The 21,485-nt window shown below is 41.8% G+C and overlaps 1 protein-coding gene across 1 annotated transcript in view; it reads left to right on the forward strand.

Moving 5' to 3' along the window:
• The window catches only part of TMTC3 (transmembrane O-mannosyltransferase targeting cadherins 3), a 73,064-nt gene that overhangs the window by 28,814 nt on the left and 22,765 nt on the right, over positions 1-21,485 (forward strand). The window contains exons 6-9 of the mRNA XM_079775643.1: positions 155-327; positions 7,624-7,876; positions 18,989-19,137; positions 20,926-21,046. Coding sequence (XP_079631769.1) covers positions 155-327; positions 7,624-7,876; positions 18,989-19,137; positions 20,926-21,046 — 696 coding nt within the window. The remainder of the gene's footprint in view (positions 1-154; positions 328-7,623; positions 7,877-18,988; positions 19,138-20,925; positions 21,047-21,485) is intronic.

Here is a 21,485-nt window from a genome sequence, read left to right on the forward strand (position 1 = left end):
CTGTTTTATTCATTATCAGATCCACAAATTGTTCCATATTGATGTTATAATTACAGTCAGTTTTTATTTAATCTTGCATTTAGAAAGTACTACATTGTTGAAAACATTGTAGTACGTGGTTATTTATTTAAAACATTTTTTTTTTCTTTTCCAGTATACTTTACCATTATTATGTACTACTGCTGGACAGTTTCTCCGTGGAAAGAGTAGTATTCCATTTTCTATGCTGCAGACATTAGTAAAACTCATTGTTTTGATGTTCAGTACATTATTACTTGTTGTGATTAGAGTCCAGATTATTCAGTCTCAACTTCCAGTGTTCACCAGGTATGAATTTCTTCTTCGTCGTCATTGTTGTTTCTCCATCATTTTTAAATTAACTTTGGATTTTAAGTGATTGCAAATATTCCAGAAAATCTTCAGTTTTATTTTTTTCTCATTGCACCTTTTTTGTTTTATAAATCTTTTGTTTTATAATTTTATAAACCTTTATTTTTGAAAGTATTACATATGTCCCCTTTTTCCCCCCAATGGCCCCCTCCAGCCTGCCCACGCCCTCCACCCCAGGCCTTCACCACCCAAGTCTTCAGTTTACATTGAGGTTTTTAACAGCTTTATTAAGTTACTAGAGGCCCGGTGCATGAAAATTCATGCACTGGAAGTAGGGGATCCCTTAGCCCAGCCTGCCCCCTCTCACAGTCCAGGAGCCCTCAGGGGCGGGAGGCGACCCGGCGATCAGGGGAAGGCTATGTCCCCCATCACACCTCTGCTGCTGCCACTGCCGGCAGCGCAAGCCTCGGCCGGCCCTGGTTACCTGAGCCTCAGTCAGTGAGGGGTGCAGGAAAACCGAAGCCCCCGGCGGGGCTAAGGGGACACCAGCAGCAGGCGCATGGAGCAGCCAGCCCTGGCTGAGGAATGGAGGATACTGGCCTGATTGCCCCTAACTGCTCCCCTGCTGGCATGATAGCCCCTAACCACCTCTGCCTCGCCCCACACCTGGGACCCAGGATTCCCTCTTCCAGCCAGTCACAGGCACCCAGGACCCAACATTCCCTACGGCCGGTCGCAGGCACCCGGGACCCGGGCTTCCCTCCCTCTGGCTGGCCACAGGCACCCAGGACCTGGGCGGGCTTCACCGGGCCCAGCTGCATCCACAGGGGACCATGGACAGGCAGCTTCACCCAGGCCACAGCCACAGGCACTGGTGCCCAGGACCGCATGGTGGGTAGCTTGTCCCTCTCCTGAGCCACAGGCGCAGGTGCAGCTGTTGGCAACCGGGACCATGGGGCATGCGACTTGTCCCTCTCCCGGGCTGCAGCCTGGCTGGTCCCCATTCCTCTCTCATGAGTTCATTTGTGCCTGGCTGGTGTCCATTCCTCTCTCGCAAGCTCATTTGTGCCTGGCGAGTCCCCATTCCTCTCTCCCCAGTGTTGAGTGTCTGAGCCATTATGGAGTGATGGCGTGAGGGCATGATAACCATTTGCATATTAGCTCTTTATTTATTTACTAGAGGCCCAGTGCATGAAATTCATGCACGGTGGGGGAGGGGGTGTCCCTCAGCCCAGTCTGCACTCTCTCCAATCTGGGACCCCACTGGGATAGGGCCTAAACGGGCAGTCGGACATCCCTCTCACAATCCAGGACTGCTGGCTCCCAACTGCTCACCTGCCTGCCTGCCTGATTGCACCTAAACACTTCTGCCTGCCAGCCTGATCACCCCCTAACCACATCCCTGATAGCCTGATCGATGCCTTACTGCTCCCCTGCTGGACTCGTCACCCCTAACTGCCCTCCCCTGCCTGCCTGGTCGCCCCTAACTGCCCTCCCCTGCTGGTCCAGTAACCCCTAACTGCCCTCCCTTGCCAGCCTGGTTGCCCCTAACTGCCCTCCCCTGCAGGCTTGGTCGCCCCCAACTGCCCTCCCCTGCAGGCCTGGTTCCCCCCCAACTGCCCTCCCCTGCAGGCCTGGTCACCCCCAACTGCCTCCCCTGAAGGCCTGGTTGCCCCCAACTGCCCTCCCTTGTAGGCCTGGTCCCCCCCCAACTGCCCTCCCCTGCTGGCCTGATTGCCCACAACTGCCGTCCCCTGCCGGCCGTCTTGTATCCACATGGGGGTGGCCGTTTTGACCACATGGGGCCGGCCATTTGTGTGTTGGAGTGATGGTCAATTTGCATATTACTCTTTTATTAGATAGGATTTTTTTATTTTTATGTTTTTAATATTTTTATTTATTTCAGAGAGAAAGGGAGAGGGAGAGAGATAGAAACATCAATGATGAGTGGGACTCATATATTTATTGGCTGCCTTCTGCATGCCCCCTACTGGGGATCGAGCCCGCAACCCAAGCATGTGTCCTTGACCGGAATCGAACCTGGGACCCATCAGTCCCCAGGCCGACGCTCTATCCACTGAGCCAAACCAAGTAGAGCTTAGCTCTTTATTATATAGTATATTAACTAAAAACCCTATTTCCAAATTAAATCACATTCTGGGGTGCTGGGCAGTGATGAATTTATGAGAGACATGATTCAACCCACTATACTGACCTTGAGTATTTCTTCATGTTTTCATCAGTATTGAAAACTGGAGAGAGACCCTCTACAGATCTCCTGAGTCTTCTTTCTCAGCACATTTATTCTTGATGATATTCTGCTCACAAACTCTAGACACCGGGACTCTGCCTGGGTTCTCTCTCACATCTCCACAGACTAAAAACTCTATCCAGGTACTAACCTCTCCCGGTAGGCCTGATTTTCTTCTCCCAGATATTGCTGTCCATCTTTACTTGATATTCAGAGTGTTGTTGTTGTTTTTTAAAAAAGCTTTATAGCCCTAGCCAGTTTTGCTCAGTAGATAGAGCATTGACCTGTGGACCAAAGGGTCCCGGGTTTGATTCTGGTCAAGGGCACATACTTGGTTGCAGGCTCCTCCCTGGCCCAGGCCTTAGTCAGGGCTCATGCAGGAGGCAACCAATCGATGTGTTTCTCTCACATCCATGTTTCTGTCTTTCCCTCTCTCTTCCACTCTCCCTAAAAATCAATGCAAAAATATTCTTGGGTGAGGATTAAAAAAAAAAACCTTATATATTTTGTCTAATTTTTCAGTTGTTTAAGGCTACTAGCAAAATCTGCACTGAATTTTAATCTACATGTCATTTTTTACTATTGTAACATTTAATATTTTTTTCCATTTCACTGTACTTGGCTAAAATTTAAATGAATTTTATTTACATGGCTGACATTATAAGCAAGAACTATTTATTTATTTATTTATTTATTTATTTATTTATTTAAACAAAAGGCCAAAATAATGTTCATGTTGCTATCCATGATAAAGTGCATTGCTTTTCAAAATAAATTTTACTCATATAATTTTCTTATGTCCAACACTGTCTTTTTCATTAAAGAATAATAATTATTATTTTTTAAAATGTATTTCATTGATTTTTTTACAGAGAGGAAGAGAGAGGATAGAGAGTTAGAAACGTCAATGAGAGAGAAACATCGATCAGCTGTCTCCTGTACACCCTACCGGGGATGTGCCCACAACCAAGGTACATGCCCTTGACCGGAATCGAACCTGGGACCCTTGAGTCCGCAGGCCGACGCTCCATCCACTGAGCCAAACCGGTTAGGGCAAGAATAATTATTTAACTTCTAGAATATGTACCTTCAGGTCTAGCCATGCTAAAGTGAACAACTCATTTAAGTATTAAAGTATGGGAAAGAGATTGAATTGTAGATATATAGATTATGTTTTCTTCACCCCTTAGTTTCAACGCTTTTATTCTGTTTATCATTTATTTTAGAAAATTTGATATCTTGGTTCTACCTCTACAGTATGAAAATATGTAGAGTTAGAACCATTTGTTTTGTGTATGTATGTATGTGTGGGTGAGTGTATGGGGTATGTTAAATATCCTTCTCATATAATAAAGAGGTAATATTCAAATTGACCATCACTCCCTCACAAGATGGCTGCCTGTGACCAGGCCAGCAGAGGCGTTAGTGAGGGACGACCAAATGACTGAACAAGCAGGCTGCATGGGGTGACCAGGCCGGCAGGGGGGTTAGTGAGGGACGACCAAATGACTGAACAAGCAGTCTGCGTGGGGTGACCAGGATAGCAGGGGGGTAGTGAAGGACAACCAAGCGACTGAACAAGCAGGCTGCATGTGGCAACCAGACTGGCACGGGGGTTAGTGTGGCATGACCAAATGACTAAACAGGCAGCGTGGGGTGACCAGGGTGGTGGGGGGCTATGAGGGGTGACCAGGCTTGCAGGGGGTCAGTTGGGGATGACCAGGCCAGCAGGGGGGGCAGTAAGAGGTGACCAGGTCAGCAGGGCGGGGAGCAGTTAGGGGCGACCAGGCCAGCAGAGGAGAGTGTAGTTGGGGGGCAACCAGGATCACAGGGGGGACAGTGAGGGACGACCAGGCCAGCAGGGGGGGCAGTCAGGGGTAACCAGGCCAGTGGGGAGGGCAGTTAGGAGTGACCAGGCTGGCAGGGAAGTAACAGTTGGGGGGGACCTGGCTGGCAGTGGGGGGCAGTTAGGGGTGACCAGGCCGGAAGTGGGGGCAGTTAGGGGCAACCAGCCAGCAGGCAGGTGAGCGATTAGGAGCCAGCAGTCCAGTATTGTGAGAGGGATGTCCAACTGCCGGTTTAGGCCTGAATCCTGAGATCGGGCCTAAACCGGCAGTCGGACATCCCTCAAGGGGACCACCACCACCACCCCCCCGTGTACGAATTTTGTGCACCGGGCCTCTAGTAAGTATATATTTGTGTGTATATATCTAAATGTTATTCTGTTATCTTACCCTATGAAGTTGATTATAATGATTTAATTTGTTTTGACAGGCTCTTTCTTTACTGTTCAATTATTAAATCAGCTATCCTAAATAAGTTGTTCATTATAATAAATGAACTCTGAATAGTGAATTACAGGATAAAAACAGCTTTGTATTCAGTTCTGTTGGTTATTTAAGAATTCAAGCCCTGATTCTTAAGATTTGTTACTTTGCATATATGTAGATATTAAAATATTTTTAAAAAATTTAAATGATAAATTTAAATTTTTTAAAAATTTATTTGTTTAAATAATATCTACTTTTCTCATTCATTTGATATTTTTAAGAAGACCAAGTCAAACAAATGGTAGAGGTTGATTTTTCATTGACTTACTCATTTTAAAATAGAAATTGGTTTTTTAACGGGTCTAATATATATTAATATAGTCAATAAAATTTACAACATAGCATAAAGAAATAGAAGGAAGTAATTCTTTTAAAATTTACTTTTAAAAAATGATTTGACTTGTTTTTCAGGAAATAGATTAACTTAATAAAATGTACATTAAATACATCATGGACTGGGGAAATATAAACTAGGACATAAGCTTATATTAATATACTAGAGGCCTGATGCACGATATTCATGCAATAGTAGGCCTTCCCCCAGCTGCCAGCACTGGGACCTGGGCTTCCCTCACAGCCCCAGCTTTGTCTATTATTATAGACTAGAGGCCCGGTGCACGAAATTCGTGCACGGGGGTCCCTCAGCCCAACCTGCACCCTCTACAATCCAGGAGCTCTCAGGGGATGTCCTACTGATGGCTTAGACCCACTCCCCATGGTTCTCTGCTCTCTGCGGGCCTGGAGGTTTCGCTGCAGCCATGGAGATGAAGCCCCCATGCCCTGCTCTCCACTCTCTGCCTGCCTCCGCCATGCGCCATGCGAAGGAAGCCCCAATGCCCTGCAGTGTGCTCTGTCTTCCAGGCCTGGGGGCTTTGAGGACACCGACACACTAAGGAAGCCCCCATGCCCTGTTGTCCTGGCTCTGTCTGTGGGGCCTGGGGCTTCCGTGCTGCTGCCATGCTAAGGAAGCCTCCATGCCCTGCTGTCCGGGCTCTGTTTGCTGGGCCTGGGGCTTCCCCGCTACCCCAGAAGCCTCCATGCCCTGCTGTCGGGGCTCTGTTTACAGGGCCTGGGGCTTCCCCGCTGCCGCGCTAAGGAAGCCGCCATGCCCTGCTGTCCAGGCTCTGACTGCCGTGTCTGGGGACGGATCAAAAACCCCTCTGGAGGCTGATCCAGCCTCGCTGCTCCTGCGGACAGGCCGGACACTCCAGCAGCGGAGCTGAGGGGACTGGGCACCGCCATCTTGTGGCTATGGGGGCCGCCATTTTGTCGCGGAGGGACAGTTAATTTGCATATTACTCTATTATTAGATAGGACTGGTGGCCCAGTGCATAAAATTTGTGCACTTTAAAAGGGAATTAATTACAGGAAATATTTTCATATTGTTATTTGCCCTTTCTCTATAATAGAAGTGCCAGAGATGAAAGGAAATTAGTAAAATGTGTATGAAAATCTCCCTCCTGTCAGAGTCTGGGGCATGCTGTGGGACTCCGAGTCAAGTCCCCACCCACCCGCATGAGCTTTGAAATTGCAGGAGACCCAGACCCAGTCGGTCCCACCCCCATTGGGCGAGACCTAGATGTGTCTGGACCCACCCCTGTCAAGCCCCTCTGGTCCCCTGGCCCAGCACCAGGTGGTGGTGCAGCCTCAGGTCCCCTGTCATGCCCCACCGGGCGGGGGGTGCAGCCTTAGGTCCCGCAGCCCTGCGCCAGGTCGGGGAGTGTGGCCTGAGGTCTCCCATCAAGTCCTGCCGGGCGGATGGCGCAGCCTGATGTCCCTGTCAAGCCCTGCTGGGCAAGGGACATGGCCTGAGGTCCCCCGGCCCGGCGCTGGGGTGGGGGCACTGCCTGAGGACTCTCAGACCAGCGCTGGGGTTGGGGCTCGGCCTGGGGTCCCCTAGCCTGGTGCTGGGGTGGGGGTGCAGCCTAAGGTCCCCATCAAGCCCTGCTGGGGCTGAGGGTGCAGCCTGAGGTCCCCCAGTCTGGTGCTGGCGCGGGGGGTGTGGCCTGAAATCCCCCGTCAAGACACCCTGGGTGGGGGGTGTGGCCTGAGTTCTCCCTCCCCGACCAGGTGCCATGCAGCCTCAGGTCCCTGCTGATCAGTCCTTACGTGATGGCATCCTGACTAATTTGCATATCACCCTATTATTAGATAGATGCTAGGAAAAAAAGTAGAACACAAAATGTTACATAGTCCTATATAATTAGTACTCTGTGTTGAAAATTTGGTTTTTAGCTCTATAGAAGTCTAAACATACAGGAAAAGCTTATAAGTGATACAGTTTTCTCTGCCTATGACAAGAGAAAAACTAATTTTTTCTAGGAGCATAATTTTATCATTTAGTGCTGAAAGAAACTTTTCAGGAGCATTCATACATCACATGCAATAATGAATCTGACCCAACTTTTCCTACTATTTTTAATCAGAAGGTCGTAATTTAATGAAAGTAATTCTGCAGTATCGTAATATTGTAGTGTGCATTTCTGAATGAATTATTTTAATAAAAAAACTAGAAATAGATAACCTTTTTGCCCTTTAATCACATTCTATAAAGATTAGACACTTTAAATTCTGGCAGAAATCTGAGGTATTCATAAAAAATACTTATGCCTTCTGTTTTATTGCTGTTATTATTTAGTTCTTTAGTTATAAATTTTATGTTTAGAAAGTGTTTTAGTTTGAATAACTTTTTTGTTGTTGTTCTTTATACAGGTTTGATAACCCAGCTGCTGTAAGCTCAACTCCTACAAGGCAGCTAACTTTTAACTACCTCCTTCCTGTCAATGCGTGGCTTCTATTAAATCCTTCAGAGCTCTGCTGTGATTGGACCATGGGAACAATACCACTTATAGAGTCATTTCTAGATATTCGAAATGTTGCCACATTTACTTTCTTTTGTTTTTTGGGGGCTTTGGGAGTATTCAGTCTCAGATATCCCAGTGATTCCTCCAAAACTGTTCTAATGGTAAGGAACTTTCTTCATTTTTTTAATTTGGAATTTATTTTGGGTTATCCTAAAATTATATATCAGAATTTAATATGCAGGCATAATTTGACATGTATTTAGCATGTAAAAAAAAGTATTAATTTTCCTAATTTGGTAGGAACTCTGAAATCATGAGGCATCTCTTTTGGCATAATTTTCTTATATTTTTTACCTTTTTACACAACTAGATTATACACTTTTTGAAGAAATAGATCATATTTTATGCTTCTTTGTTTTTTTGGCACAGAGAAGAGTGTCATCAAAGATGTGTAGCTAGAAACATATAACACTTTAATTCTCATTAGCAAGATTATCATTACTCCCTAAGGTATTTCTTACTCTGTTGAGGTAACTCTGACTGGAAGTCTTTTTGTTGTTTTTCTGAAGTTTAGTTCTTTGTAAATTTATTATTCTGTCCTCACTTCTTTATTTATATATAGAAAGGTAATATGCAAATTAGGCTGGGATGCCATAAAGGTCACGACCAGTTCCGGAGGGGTTCCTGGCGTGGGCCCAGACCCTGAGAGAACAGACATGGTGGCTCCGGAGCGGACACAAGCAGGGGGAGCCTGGGCGGGAGTCAGGCCCGGGTCCTGGCTGCCTGCGGCACCAGTCAGGCCATGACTCCCGTGGCAGCCTGAGAAGTAGGCAGAGGACAGACCACTGTGGGTCTTATATACCATAGCAGGGAGCTTAGATTTTATTCCTCAGAAGGAGGAAAAGTGAAGAATCTCAAGCATGGGAGCATCCTGGTCTTGCTTTCATTTTAAGTGAACCATTCTGGTGGCTGTGGGAAGGATCAATTTAGACAGCTTCAGTGTTTTGGGGCCCAAGAAAAAAAGAGACTGATATTGGGAATCTACGACTAGACAGAGGCAGTGGATCAGAGACATATTTATGAGGAAACCTGATAGAACTATTTGGCTGATTAGGGATGAAAGCAAACAAAGCAAATGGTATTAGCCCAGGTTTTCCAGTTTAGGCAACTTCGTTGACTGGGTGATTCTCATAATTGGGAGAAGGTATCGAAGAAAAGGAACAGTGTAAGGGAGCTTGCTTAGTTCAGCAATAGCCAAACAATTAGGACAGAAGACAGACTTAGTGCTCTTTCTTTGCTGCAACGTTTGTTTTTCTGCCTTCAGCCACCACCATGTAAGGCTAATGTGCCGTCTTTTCTCCTAATCTAGGATATTATCTATCTACTACACATTCCTATCACCTAAATTAGCTTTTCTGCATGATCCCTTAAAAATACTTATCGAAGTCATTCAATGCTCTGGGAGTATGGGGACTTTCAAGATGAGGAAACATTATGAGCTTATATAGATTAATAAAGAGATATTGGATGCTCAATTTTTAACAGTAAAAATCAGATACTGAATGTGGTCATGCCAGAGGCATAATTTTAATGAGCCAATGTCTCATTACTGAAGTGTCACACTTCAAAAGAAACCTCTCAAATAATACAATACATAACACTCATCTGGGTTGCCTGTTAAAATGTAGGACCACACCTTGAAAAACATTCCTTCTAGAGCTAATTTTGGTAGATAAATCTCTCTCCAAGTAAAGCAGTCCTATATAATAAAAGTGTAATATGCAAATTGACCGAACGCCAAAACAACCGGTCAGTGGGGGATGGGGGCCGGCAAGCAAGTGTGGCCAGGCCAGCCAAGGCGCATGCCAGCAAGCAGAGGGAGGGGATGGCGATGGGGTGGGGAAGGCAGCAGCAGCCAGTGGCAGTGGGGCGATGGGGGCTGGCACCATCCTCTGATCGTCCACCTAGTCGTCTCCCGCTGAGGGAGGCCATGGGCGTCAACAGCAGTGGGGCGATTCACGGCAGGGCCGCCCAGCACCATCCCCAGATAGGCCTGTTGGGGTTCCTCCCACAGAGGGGGCTACCAGTGGCCGTGGCACAGTTGGGGACAGGGCCGACCGCTCGCTGCCCGCGCCATCCTGATCGGTCTGCCCATCACCTCCCACAGAGGGAGGCCAGACTGTGGCTTAGGCCCGCTCCCCTCTCCCCTAAGCCATCATTAGGACATCCCCCAAGGGGTTCCCGATTGGAGGGTGCAGGCTGGGCTGAGGGAACCCCCCCCCCATGCACGAATTTCGTGCACTGGGCAACTAGTGTGTGTGTGTGTGTGTGTGTGTGTGTGTGTGTGTTTATTGATTTCAGAGAGGAAGGGAGAGAGAGAGAGAGAGAAACATCCATGAGAGAGAATAATTGATTGGCTGCCTTCTGCACACTCCCTACTTGGGATCGAGCCTGCAACCCAAGCATCTGCCCTTCACCGAAATTTACCTTGGACCCTTCAGTCCCCAGGCCAACGCTCTATCCAGTGAGCCAAACCAGCTAAGGCTATTCTGACCTCACTTCTTATTCATAACTAGAGGCCCGGTGCATGAAATTCATGCACGGGTGGGGGTGGGGTGTCCCTCTGCCCAGCCTGCACCCTCTCCAATCTGGGATCCCTCTCACAATTCAGGACTGCTGGCTTCCAACTGCTCGCCTGTCTGCCTACCTGATTGCCCCTAACCACTTCTGCTTGCCAGCCGACTCACCCCCTAACCATTCCCCTGCCAGCCTGATCAACACCTAACTGTTCTCCTGCTGGCCTATTTGCCCCTAATTGCCCTCCCCTGTTGGCCTGGTCACCCCTAACTGTCCTCCCCTGCAAGCTTAGTTGCCCCCAACTGCCGTCCCTGCTGGCCTGGTCACCCCTAACTGCCTTCCCTTGCCAGCCTGGCTGTCCCTAACTGTCCTCACCTGCTGGCCCGGTCACCCCTAGCTGCCCTCCCCTGCCAGTCTTGTTTTCCCTAACTGCCCTCCCCTGCTGGCCCAATTGCCCCTAATTGCCCTCCCCTGCAGGCCTGGTCCCCTGCTAGCCTGGTCACTCCTAACTGCCCTCCCCTGCAGCCCTGGTCACCCCTAATGCCCTCCCCTGTAGGCCTTGTCCCTCCCAACTGCCCGCCCCTGCTGGCCATCTTGTGTCCACATGGGGGCGGCCATCTTGTGTGCTGGAGTGATGGTCAATTTGCATATTACCTCTTTATTAGATAGGATAGTTCTAATGCCCTTCTTTCGAATTGCTGAAGATAATACTTAATTATTTCATGAGCATTTACTCAAAAGTGTTTTTAATAACTTGCAACTATATCTTTTCAATCTGCAGCCACTAGATTTATTTAATAAATATATATTTTTAATTTCAACCTATGTACCAGGCAGCATTTGGACACTAATGATATGATAATAAAAAGAAATACAGCGTCCTCATTTCCAGAGAAATTTTATTCTAGAAAAATTTAAAGCCAATTTCTGAGATAAAGAGAAGATTGTTAGAATATAGGGTTTAGGGGAAAGATTAAGTTTACTATTATCTTTGGACCTATTGAGTTTAGGTACCCTTGAAACATCCTAGTGTAGTGAAGATTTTGAATATCTCTTTGTACCTAGAGCTCAGAGAAACCTAAGCTACTGATAAAAATTTGATCAGTTGGCATAGAGATAGAAATTGAAACCAGAATGTGGATAAGAAGGCCTGTAGAGAGGTTATAGAGCAGCCTTTCTCAACTAGGGTTTTGTCACATTTCTAAAAGATGATAACTAGCTAGTTGATTCTACATGCATAGAATAGTTCATTCATACATATAATGAATGCCTTAGAGCAGTGGTGGGCAAACTCATTAGTCAACAGAGCCAAATATCAACAGTACAATGATTGAAATTTCTTTTGAGAGCCAAATTTTTTAAACTTAAACTATATAGGTAGGTACATTGTTATTAACTTAATTAGAGTACTCCTAAGCTGGCCTTTGCTAAAAACTCAAGGGGCCAAAGAGCCGCATGTGGCTCGCGAGCCGCAATTTGCCGACCACTGCCTTAGAGTATTTGGTCATAATTCTCTCTCAGGAAATAGTTGAAGGGCCTAAATAGAGTGACAGAGAAGAAGCCTACTACTAGGTCTTGGAAAAACTTACATTATTTAGAATTGCAGAGGACAATAAACCTAAGTAGGAGCTAGACCAAATGGACAGAAGAGTAGGTAAGCTTCAAGAAAGACAGTATGTCGAACCCTAACAGTGCTGTCAGGTAGAAAAGTTGGAGTTGACCTCTTTTAGGTGTGTTAGTTACTTTAGTGAAATTTATTTCTGTGGAGTGGTTTGATTAGGAGATGAGGAAGTAAAGATTGCTAGTGTAGATAACCTGTTGGGGTCATTAAATTTAACGGAATATTTCAGAGGATAAAACAAGCTTGAAATTATTGCCTGCCTAAGTAAGAAAAGACTGCTGGTCAGGCAGTGGCTTCAAGCATAGTAGACTGCTGATCTTGGGGGACACATGAAGATCTAGAATTGGTGGACGGTTAGAGGTGGGAGTGGGTTGATAGTGGAAGTAGACTGCTGGTTGATTGGCACTTAGAATCATGTTCACTGTATTTCTCACTTGGCTGACTTTTAGAAGCAAGGGGATTATCACTGAAGGGTTGGCTTACAAAAACATATTCATGGAGTTGAAAATGTTTAAGCACAGTTAAAATCAGCTACTTGTTACCATGGCTTCAAAAGTCTTTTCCTGAGAATGTGGGAACTTGTTTTATACCTGAGAAACATAATGAATGGTTAAGGTAGTTTAAAAATATGTTGTCAAAGGAGAATATTTTTAAGGTTGCAGAGGCAAGAGCATGTTTATGTATAGGTAGGAAAAGTACAATTGATTAGAGAGTCACCAAGTAAATGAAAGAAGAGGAGGTTATAACGAGATTTGTGAAGTGCAGGGGGGGTGCACCTCAGATTTGGCCTGTGATAAATTAATGGCAACACCTTTTCTTACAGAAAGATTGGAAATGAGCATGAATGTTTATGAATGTTGGTATGGTTACTAGCAAGGAATTGAAGAAATTTTTGTTTTATGGCTTTAGTTTTCTCTCTGAGTTTAGAAGTGTGGTCACCCGCTAAAACTGACATGGGTCAAAAGTTTAAAGAAAGTAGAATTCAATAAGTGAGGAAAGCTGGAGTGAATCTACCAAAGAAATCTAGGAATCCTGAGCAGTCTTAAGGATCAGTTTGAAGTTGGTGGTTATGAATTCGTGATTATATTAATCTATTCTGCTTGGGAACTGCCTCTGGTAGTGTTTGTTGCTCAGATAAATACAGACAAAGCAGATATATGGAAGATACACCCAAAGCTGAGATTATGCTAAAAGAAAGGTAAAAAAGGAGATGTAGGTGAAATTAAAGATTTTGCAAATAAAAGAATGATACGTAATATTAAGCTGAATAGAAAATAGAGTGTAGTGTCAATGAAATAAACAGATTTATATAACTTTTATGTGTATGAAAGAGAAACATTGGGAAGTTAGGTATAACTGCTTTAAGTATAGTCTTAAACATGCTATTTATTATGGTGATATTTTCCAAAGATCTCTGAAAGGGTAAGTAGATCAAAGGAGTACCTACCAAGTACCAGATATCATGTTAAACACTTTTTTTCTTTAATTTTTTATTGTTTAAAGTATTATATGTGTCTCCTTTTGTCCCCATTGACCTTTCTCCCGGACTCCCATGCCCTATCACATGCCCTCACCCCCTATTGTCTGTGTCCATTGGTTATGCTTATATGCATGCATACAAGTCCTTTGGTTGATTTATTAGCCCCCATACCCACCCCTGCCTTCCCTCTGAGGTTTGATGGTCTGTTCGATGCTTCTCTGTCTCTGAATCTATTTTTGTTCATCAGTTTATGTTGTTCATTATAGTCCACAAATGAGTGAGATCATGTGATATACAGTATATCTTTCTCCGGCTGACTTACTTCACTTAGTATAATGCTCTCCAGGTCCATCCAGGCTGTTCCAAATGGTAAAAGTTCTTTCTTTTTTATAGCAGCACTAGAAGCCCGGTGCACGAAATTCGTGCACGGTGGGGCGTTGTCCCTCAGCCCAGCCTGTACCCTCTCCAATCTGGGACTCCTGGAGGTATGTCCGACTGCCCGTTTAGGCCCTATCCTGGTGGGATCGGGCCTAAACGGGCAGTCGGACATCCCTCTCACAATCCAGGACTGCTGGCTCCCAACTGCTTGCCTGCCTGCCTTCCTGATTGCCCCTAACTGCTTCTGCCTGCCAGCCTGATCACTCCTTAACCACTCCGCTGCCAGCCTGGTTGATGCTTAACTGCTCCCCTGCCAGCCTGTTTGCCCCCAACTTCCCTCCTCTGCCAGCCTGGTCACCCCTAACTGCCCTCTCCTGCAGGGTTGATCACCTCCAACTGCCCTCCCTTGCAAGCCTGGTCCCTCTCAACTGCCCTCCCTTGCAGGCCTGGTCCCTCACAACTGCCCTCCCTTGCAGGCCGGGTGCCTCCCAACTGCCCTCTCCTGCTGGCCATCTTGTAGTGGCCATCTTGTGTCCACATGGGGGCAGGATCTTTGACCACATGGGGGCAGCTATATTGTGTGTTGCAGTGATGATCAATCTGCATATTACTCTTTTATTAGATAGGATAGAGGCCTGGTGCATGGGTGGGGGCCAGCTGGTTTGCCCTGAAGGGTGTCCCTGATCAGGGTGGGGGTTCCCTTGGGGTGTGGGACGGCCTGAGCGAGGGGCCTGTGGTGGTTTGCAGGCTGGCCACGCCTCCTGGCAACCCAAGGGGAGGCCCTGGTATCTGGAATTTATTTTCCTTCTACAATTGAAACTTTGTAGCCTGGGGCAGCAGCCATTTCTGTGACAGTTAATTCACCTTCTACAATTGAAACTTTGTAGCCTTAAGCAGGTGGGCCTGGCCAGGGTGTGGGGAAAGCTTTGCTTCCCCTGTTGCCACCGGCAACCCTGGCCTGCTCTCTCAAGCTCCATTCTGCCGCCATTTGTTTGAATTTTTTTACCTTCTATAATTGAAACTTTGTAGCTTGAGTGGAGGCTTAGGCATGCAAAAGGCTATGGAAAGCTTGGCTTCCTCTGTTACCTGGGAAACCTTGCTCTCTGTGGCTGTAGCCATCTTGGATTGGGGTTAATTTGCATACTCGCCCTGATTGGCTGGTGGGTGTGGCTTATGTAGCGGAGTGATGGTTAATTTGCATATTACCTTTTTATTAGAGAGGATAGTATTCCATTGTGTAGATGTAACAAAGCTTTTTAATCCACTCATCTGCTGATGGGCACTTAGGCTGTTTCCAAATCTTAGCTATTGTAAATTGTGCTGCTATGAACATAGGGGTGCATATCTCCTTTCTGATTGGTGTTTCTGATTTTTTGGGATATAGTCCTAGAAGCGGGATTACTGGGTCAAATGGGAGTTCCATTTTTAACTTTTTGAGGAAACTCCATACTGTTTTCCACAGTGGCTGCACCAGTCTGCATTCCCACCAGCAGTGCAGGAGGGTTCCTTTTCTCTACATCCTGGCCAGCACTTTTCGTTTGTCAATTTGTTAATCATAGCCATTTTGACAGGTGTGAGATGGTATCTCATTGTTTTGATTTGCATCTCTCAGATGATTAGTGACTTTGAGCATGTTTTCATGTCTCTCGGCCTTCTGTCCTCTTTTGAAAAAGTGTCTATTTGGGTCCTTTGCCCATTTTTTGATTGGATTGTTTATCTTCTTTTTGTTAAGATGTATGAGTTCCCTATAAATTTTGGAGATTAGACCCTTATCAGATATAACATTAGCAAATATGTTCTCCTATGCAATGGGCTTTCTTGTTTTCTTGATTGTTTATTTTGCAGTGTAGGGGCTTTTTATTTTGATGTAGTCCCATTTGTTTATTTTTTTCCTTAGTTTTCATTGTCCTAGGAGCTGTATTGATAAAGATATTGCTATTGACATGATATTTTGCTGCCTTTGGGTTCTTCTAAGATTTTTATAGTTTCCTGTCTTACCTTTAAGTCCTTTGTCCATTTTGAGTTTATTTTTGTGTATGGTGTAAGTTGGTGGTCTAGTTTCATTTTTTGCATGTATCTATCCAATTTTCCCAACACTGTTTATTGAAGAGACTTCTTGACTACATTGTATGCTCTTGCCTTCATTGTCAAATATTAATTGAGCTTGATGGCTTGGGTCGATCTCTGGTTTCTCTGTTCTGTTCCATTGGTCTATATATCTGTTCTTGTGCCAGAACCAGGCAGTTTTGAGAGCAGTGGCTTTGTAATATAGCTTGATATCTGGTATTGTAACCTCTCCAACTTTATTCTTCTTTCTCAAGATTGATGTGACTATTCAGGGTCTTTTTTTTTATTCCATATTAATTTTTAGAGAGTTTGTTCTAGGTCTGTGAAGTATGCTGTTGGTATTTTAATGGGGATTGCATTGAATCTATAAATTGCTTTGGGTAGTATGGACATTTTAATGATGTTGATTCTACCAATCCCTGAACCCAGTATATTCTTCCATTTGCTTATGACTTCCTCTATCTCTTTTTTAGTTTCCCAAGTACAGGTCTTTTAATTCCTTAGTTAAGTTTATTCCTAGGTATCTTAATTTTTTTTTGATTCAATGGTAAATGGGGTTGTTTTGTTTTGTTTTTGTTTGTCTGTTTCTCTTTCTGTGAATTCAATATTGGTGTATAAAAAAGCCATAAATTTCTGGGTGTTAATTTTGTATCCTGATACATTGCTGAATTCATTTATTAAGTCTAGTAGTTTTTTGATGGAGTCTTTAGGGTTTTCAATGTGATGTCAACTGTGAATAATGACAGTTTTACTTCTTTTCCAATTTGGATGCCTTATTTTTCTTCTTCTTGTCTGATCACTATAGCTAGCACTTCCAGTACTATGTCGAACAGGAGTGGTGAAAGTGGGCATTCCTGTCTTGTTTCTGTTCTTAGAGGAAATGGTTTTAGTTTTTACCCATTGAGTATGATGCTGGCTGGAGGTTTGTCGTATATGGCTTTTATTATGTTGAGGTATGATCCCTCTATTCCCAATTTGCTGAGAGTTTTTATCAAGAAAGGGTGTTGAATTTTGTCAAATGCTTTTTCTGCATCATTTGATATGATTATGTGATTTTTATTTCTCAATTTGTTTATGTGATGTATCACGTTATTGATTTGTGTATATTGTACCATCCTTGCATCCCCGGAATAAATCCCACTTGGTCATGGTATGATCTTTATAATGTAATGCTGGATCCTATTTGCTAGAATTTTATTGAGCATCTATGATCATCAGGGATACTGGCCTGTAATTCTCTTTCTTTGCAGTGTCTTTGTCTGTTTTTGGGATTAGGGTAATGCTGGCTTCATAGAAAGCTTGGAAGTGTTCCTTCCTCTTGAATTTTTTGGAATAGTCTGAGGAGGATAGGTTTTACTTCTTCTTTAAATGTTTGGTAAAACTCTCCTTTGAAGCCGTCTGGCCCAGGGCTTTTGTTTGCTGGAAGTTTTTTGATGACTGCTTCAGTTTCATCAGTAGTTATCGGCCTATTCAAATTTTTTTATTCTTCCTGATTGAGTTTTGGAATGTCATATTTTTCTAGGAATATGTCCATTTCTTCTAGTTGACCAGTTTTTTTGTAATAGAGTTGTACATAGTATTTTATTACAATCCTTTGTATTTCTGTGTGGTCTGTTGTTATTTCACCTCTTCCATTTCTGATTTTGCTTATTTGGGTCCTCTCTCTTTGCTTCTTGGTGAGCCTGGCTAGAAGTTCATCAATCTTGTTTATCCTTTCAAAGAACCAGCTCTTGGTTTTATTGTTAAGCACTGATTAAGTAAAGTTTCATAAGTATCTCAATAATAAAATGTAAGTGTTTATAAACAGTTGCAAGTAGTCAATTTATTAATTTACCTTTATGTTACATAGGAAATAAGAAGTGACACAAATTTGTCTACAAACTCTTTGTTCTTTCCACAACCATTCTTCCTTTCAAAGAGTTTACATCCCTGGAGGAAGGAGATTATATTAGTCATAGTGAACTAGGTTGGCATACATTTATAGAGAGCATATTAGGACTTCTAAGTTAATAATTAGTTGAGATATTCCTTACCTAAGAACAAATAGATTTTTGGGTTGATTTCTTTTTTGTGTAGTTTATGTATCAGTCCATGATGCATCTTTGGATCAATTTAATACTTATTCTTTCAAATGAAATTGCTTTAGTACAGCCATGAATTAATACGGAATTTTTTTAAAGCACTGCATATTTAAGAATATCTCTATCTGTTTCTCAGCTAGCTGGTTATTTGTATTGAGCACTTCTGGGAGATGTAAATGAACTATGCACTCTTAATGTTTTACTTTTTTATTTAAAAAAAACACAAATTTTAGATATATAAATTGGTGATACTGAGCAGTATGATGGTAGTGCTTTTCTTCAGATTTAATATTGCCTCATTATAAATCATTTGTGATTCATGGAGAAAGTATTTTTTTAATATATACATATCTGCAACTATATTTTGCTATAAAAACTGATATTCTTTCCTCTCAAACTATTAAAAGACTCTCACGCTTACAAAGCTGAAGGAACTACTTTCTTATTTAATTAGGCACTATCAAACAAATCAGGGTAACAATATATGAATCATATGTATATAGAAACAGATGTTCTAATGACAGCTAATTTGTTTTCTTCCACAAGTTATTTCTGTGCTAGTTATTTGTGTCCTACTTTTGTAATGGCTTTATAACCTGGAAACCATATGTCATCCCATTTTCAAAATAAAAAACAAAAATAAAAAAATAAAACCTAAACATTTTTAGATGTTTTATTTCAGTTAGAGTATCAGACATTCTTGTAAGTATTTCTTAGAAGTCTTAGGGGAAAAAAAAGACTAAGACACTATTGTTTTAAAGGGAGGCAATTTTATTCTTAAACATAAACTAAGCCTATGTTACATGTATGTGACTCATCAGAATCTAATGCAAAGTAATGCTGAGGTATAAAAGTAATAGTCTGCTGTCTTGTCTGAAACACACCTTATGAATTTCCAATATGATGTGGTTACTAATAATAGTAACATAAAAACTGGCTTTTAAAAATACTTATTTTTTTCTTTTTGGACCACCAGTACATTTCCAAATTAAATGACAAAATATTTGGATTTGACTCTTGAGTGTTCATATATTTTTAATTTAATAAAATATCTTCTTTTTCTTTGTAGGCACTTTGTTTAATGGCGTTACCATTTATTCCTGCATCGAACCTTTTTTTCCCAGTTGGATTTGTTGTTGCTGAACGAGTATTATATGTTCCTAGCATGGGGTTCTGTATTTTGGTAGCCCATGGATGGCACAAAATATCAAACAAGAGGTGAATTTAAATATTAGTTTATTTCATGCTACTAACTATAAAATCAAATGTGATACATTTAAGTATTTAAATGTTTATTTTAATTTAGTTAGGAAAGCTCCGTAGCACCTACTTCATCTTATGTTCTTCATATTTATATAATTTTATTTTGCAGCCTGAGACATAAACTTTGAGTCAGACCCAAATGAAAACAAGGATATTATTGAAACTAAAGTTAAAAATGACCATTCCCACTTTATATGCAATGAACTATAGTCTTCTTACTTAAGTGAGTCATATATAAAATGTACAGTTATATATAAAAAGTAGGTTTACAATTGTTCACATGGAAAATAATATAACAGTTAATAAATAATACTGGAATAAACTGTTTTGTGTACTCACAACTGTGAGTACTATAATTTCATGCTGTGATTACTGTCTTCATCATAACCACCATGTCATAATTGCCTTAACAGCAGTTAAGGAACAGAATAGTTAACTGTATATATACAAGAAATGGGCACTATCTCTTCTTTCTCACTTCTAGTCACCATTGAACACATAGAATTCTAACTCTCTCTTGTCATCTACTAACACAGATAACAAATTGCCTCCTGGTAGCTAAATTTGGTCATTGCTTTTATTTAAAATTTATTTCCCAGGCATCTGTAAAAAGTCTCTCTCTTGATTCTCTTTTATATCTTTTTATTTATGCTCTCTCTTCTCTGATTTCTTCTTCCTCTGCCTGCTCTTTAAATATTTATTATTTCTCAGAGTTTTACCATAGCCATTTTTATCACAATGTATATTCTCCCTGTATGATCTCTTCTGTGTCTACAATTTTCATTACTGTCTACCAAACCTTTTCCCTTAGCTTTGACCCATATATCCTATTATAATCAATATCAATTTTTTAGTGCCTACCATGTATCAGATGCCCTGATAGATTGTTTAGATTTATTTTCTTATTTCATTCTTGACACTCCTTAATTCTGTTTTGCACATTTTAAAATTAAAGATCATACAGGTTACCTGAATTATGCAAGATCACACAGCTAGTAAATAGCAGTCTTCAGATGTACATCTGACTATTTCCTATTCCATGTTCTTTCTGATGCATGCCCTCATATTCTGGTTAAGTGTGTCATCAAAATGAAAGAAGTTGAACTGTGTTACCAGGGCAAAAACACAGAGTTAGAGAAAATTAGTACTAAATGAGATCATAGTGATTATTGAAGTATAATCATATTTTTATAGAGGAATTGAGTCCCAAATAATTAGCCTAAAGTATATAAGTAATGTGCATCTATTTTATAGAGTTAAGTTTACTATGACTTTTAATAAACAGTTCTAGCTTTAAAATGTAAAATTATTCCAAGAATGCATGATAACCTGTAGTATATAATTGTAAGCAGAAATGTTTTTAAATGTAGCCAGTGATAAGATTCACCCTTTTTAAATGCAAGTAAGGATATTCATGTTGTAGGTAATGGTACAAAGGACTCTAAATATAAAAATTCATAACTAAAAGCTGGTTTCATCAACTTTTTATTAAATCTAAACAATGCTTTTGAAATAGTGGTAAATATTGTAGTATTTAATGTAATTGAAGAGTGAAGTGGAAGATAGTATTCAGATATTTAAGTTTTTGGTGTTGGTCCCTCTGAAGTAGGATGATTATTAGAACAATCCCTATTTTTAGAATAAATTCAGACGTGACATTGCGGGTATTTAACATTTTTTCTGTTCTAAAAGATAAAATGCTTTGGGTGATATAAAGAATTTTTTTTTTATTCTCTTAAACAGTGTATTTAAAAAGTTATCCTGGGTTTGTCTGTCTTTGGTGATATTCACTCATGCCTTAAAAACAATCCACAGAAATTGGGATTGGGAGTCTGAATATACATTGTTTATGTCAGCCTTGAAGGTAAAGTATTATCCAAGAATGACAGGAAAGTATGTCATCAATTACTTTTTATAGCCATGTCTAAGATGTTTTACCTTTACTTTTAATTAGATATTTAACTATCAATATTAATTCACTAATAAATTAATAAATATAGTTTGTTCTTTACATAATATACCTTAACCAGTACATTGAATAGTACTTACCTGTATGTCCACAACACATATGAATAATTCCTTAAATGATATACAGTCATTAGAAACTCAAATGATAAAATGTTTAAATAAGAATACTGTGTTCATTGGTTCTTAAGGTACACATTTTTTAACCTTTTAATGCCTCTGAAATTAGAATAAATCTTAGAGTGAAAGGCATCTTACAATTTATTTTTTACCTTTTTTCTTTCTTAATAGTACATAAAATTGATGGCATGTTAGATTCAATGAAATAACATACATGA

This window comes from Cnephaeus nilssonii, assembly GCF_951640355.1.
Source record: "Cnephaeus nilssonii genome assembly, chromosome: 6".
Taxonomy (NCBI): domain Eukaryota; kingdom Metazoa; phylum Chordata; class Mammalia; order Chiroptera; family Vespertilionidae; genus Cnephaeus; species Cnephaeus nilssonii.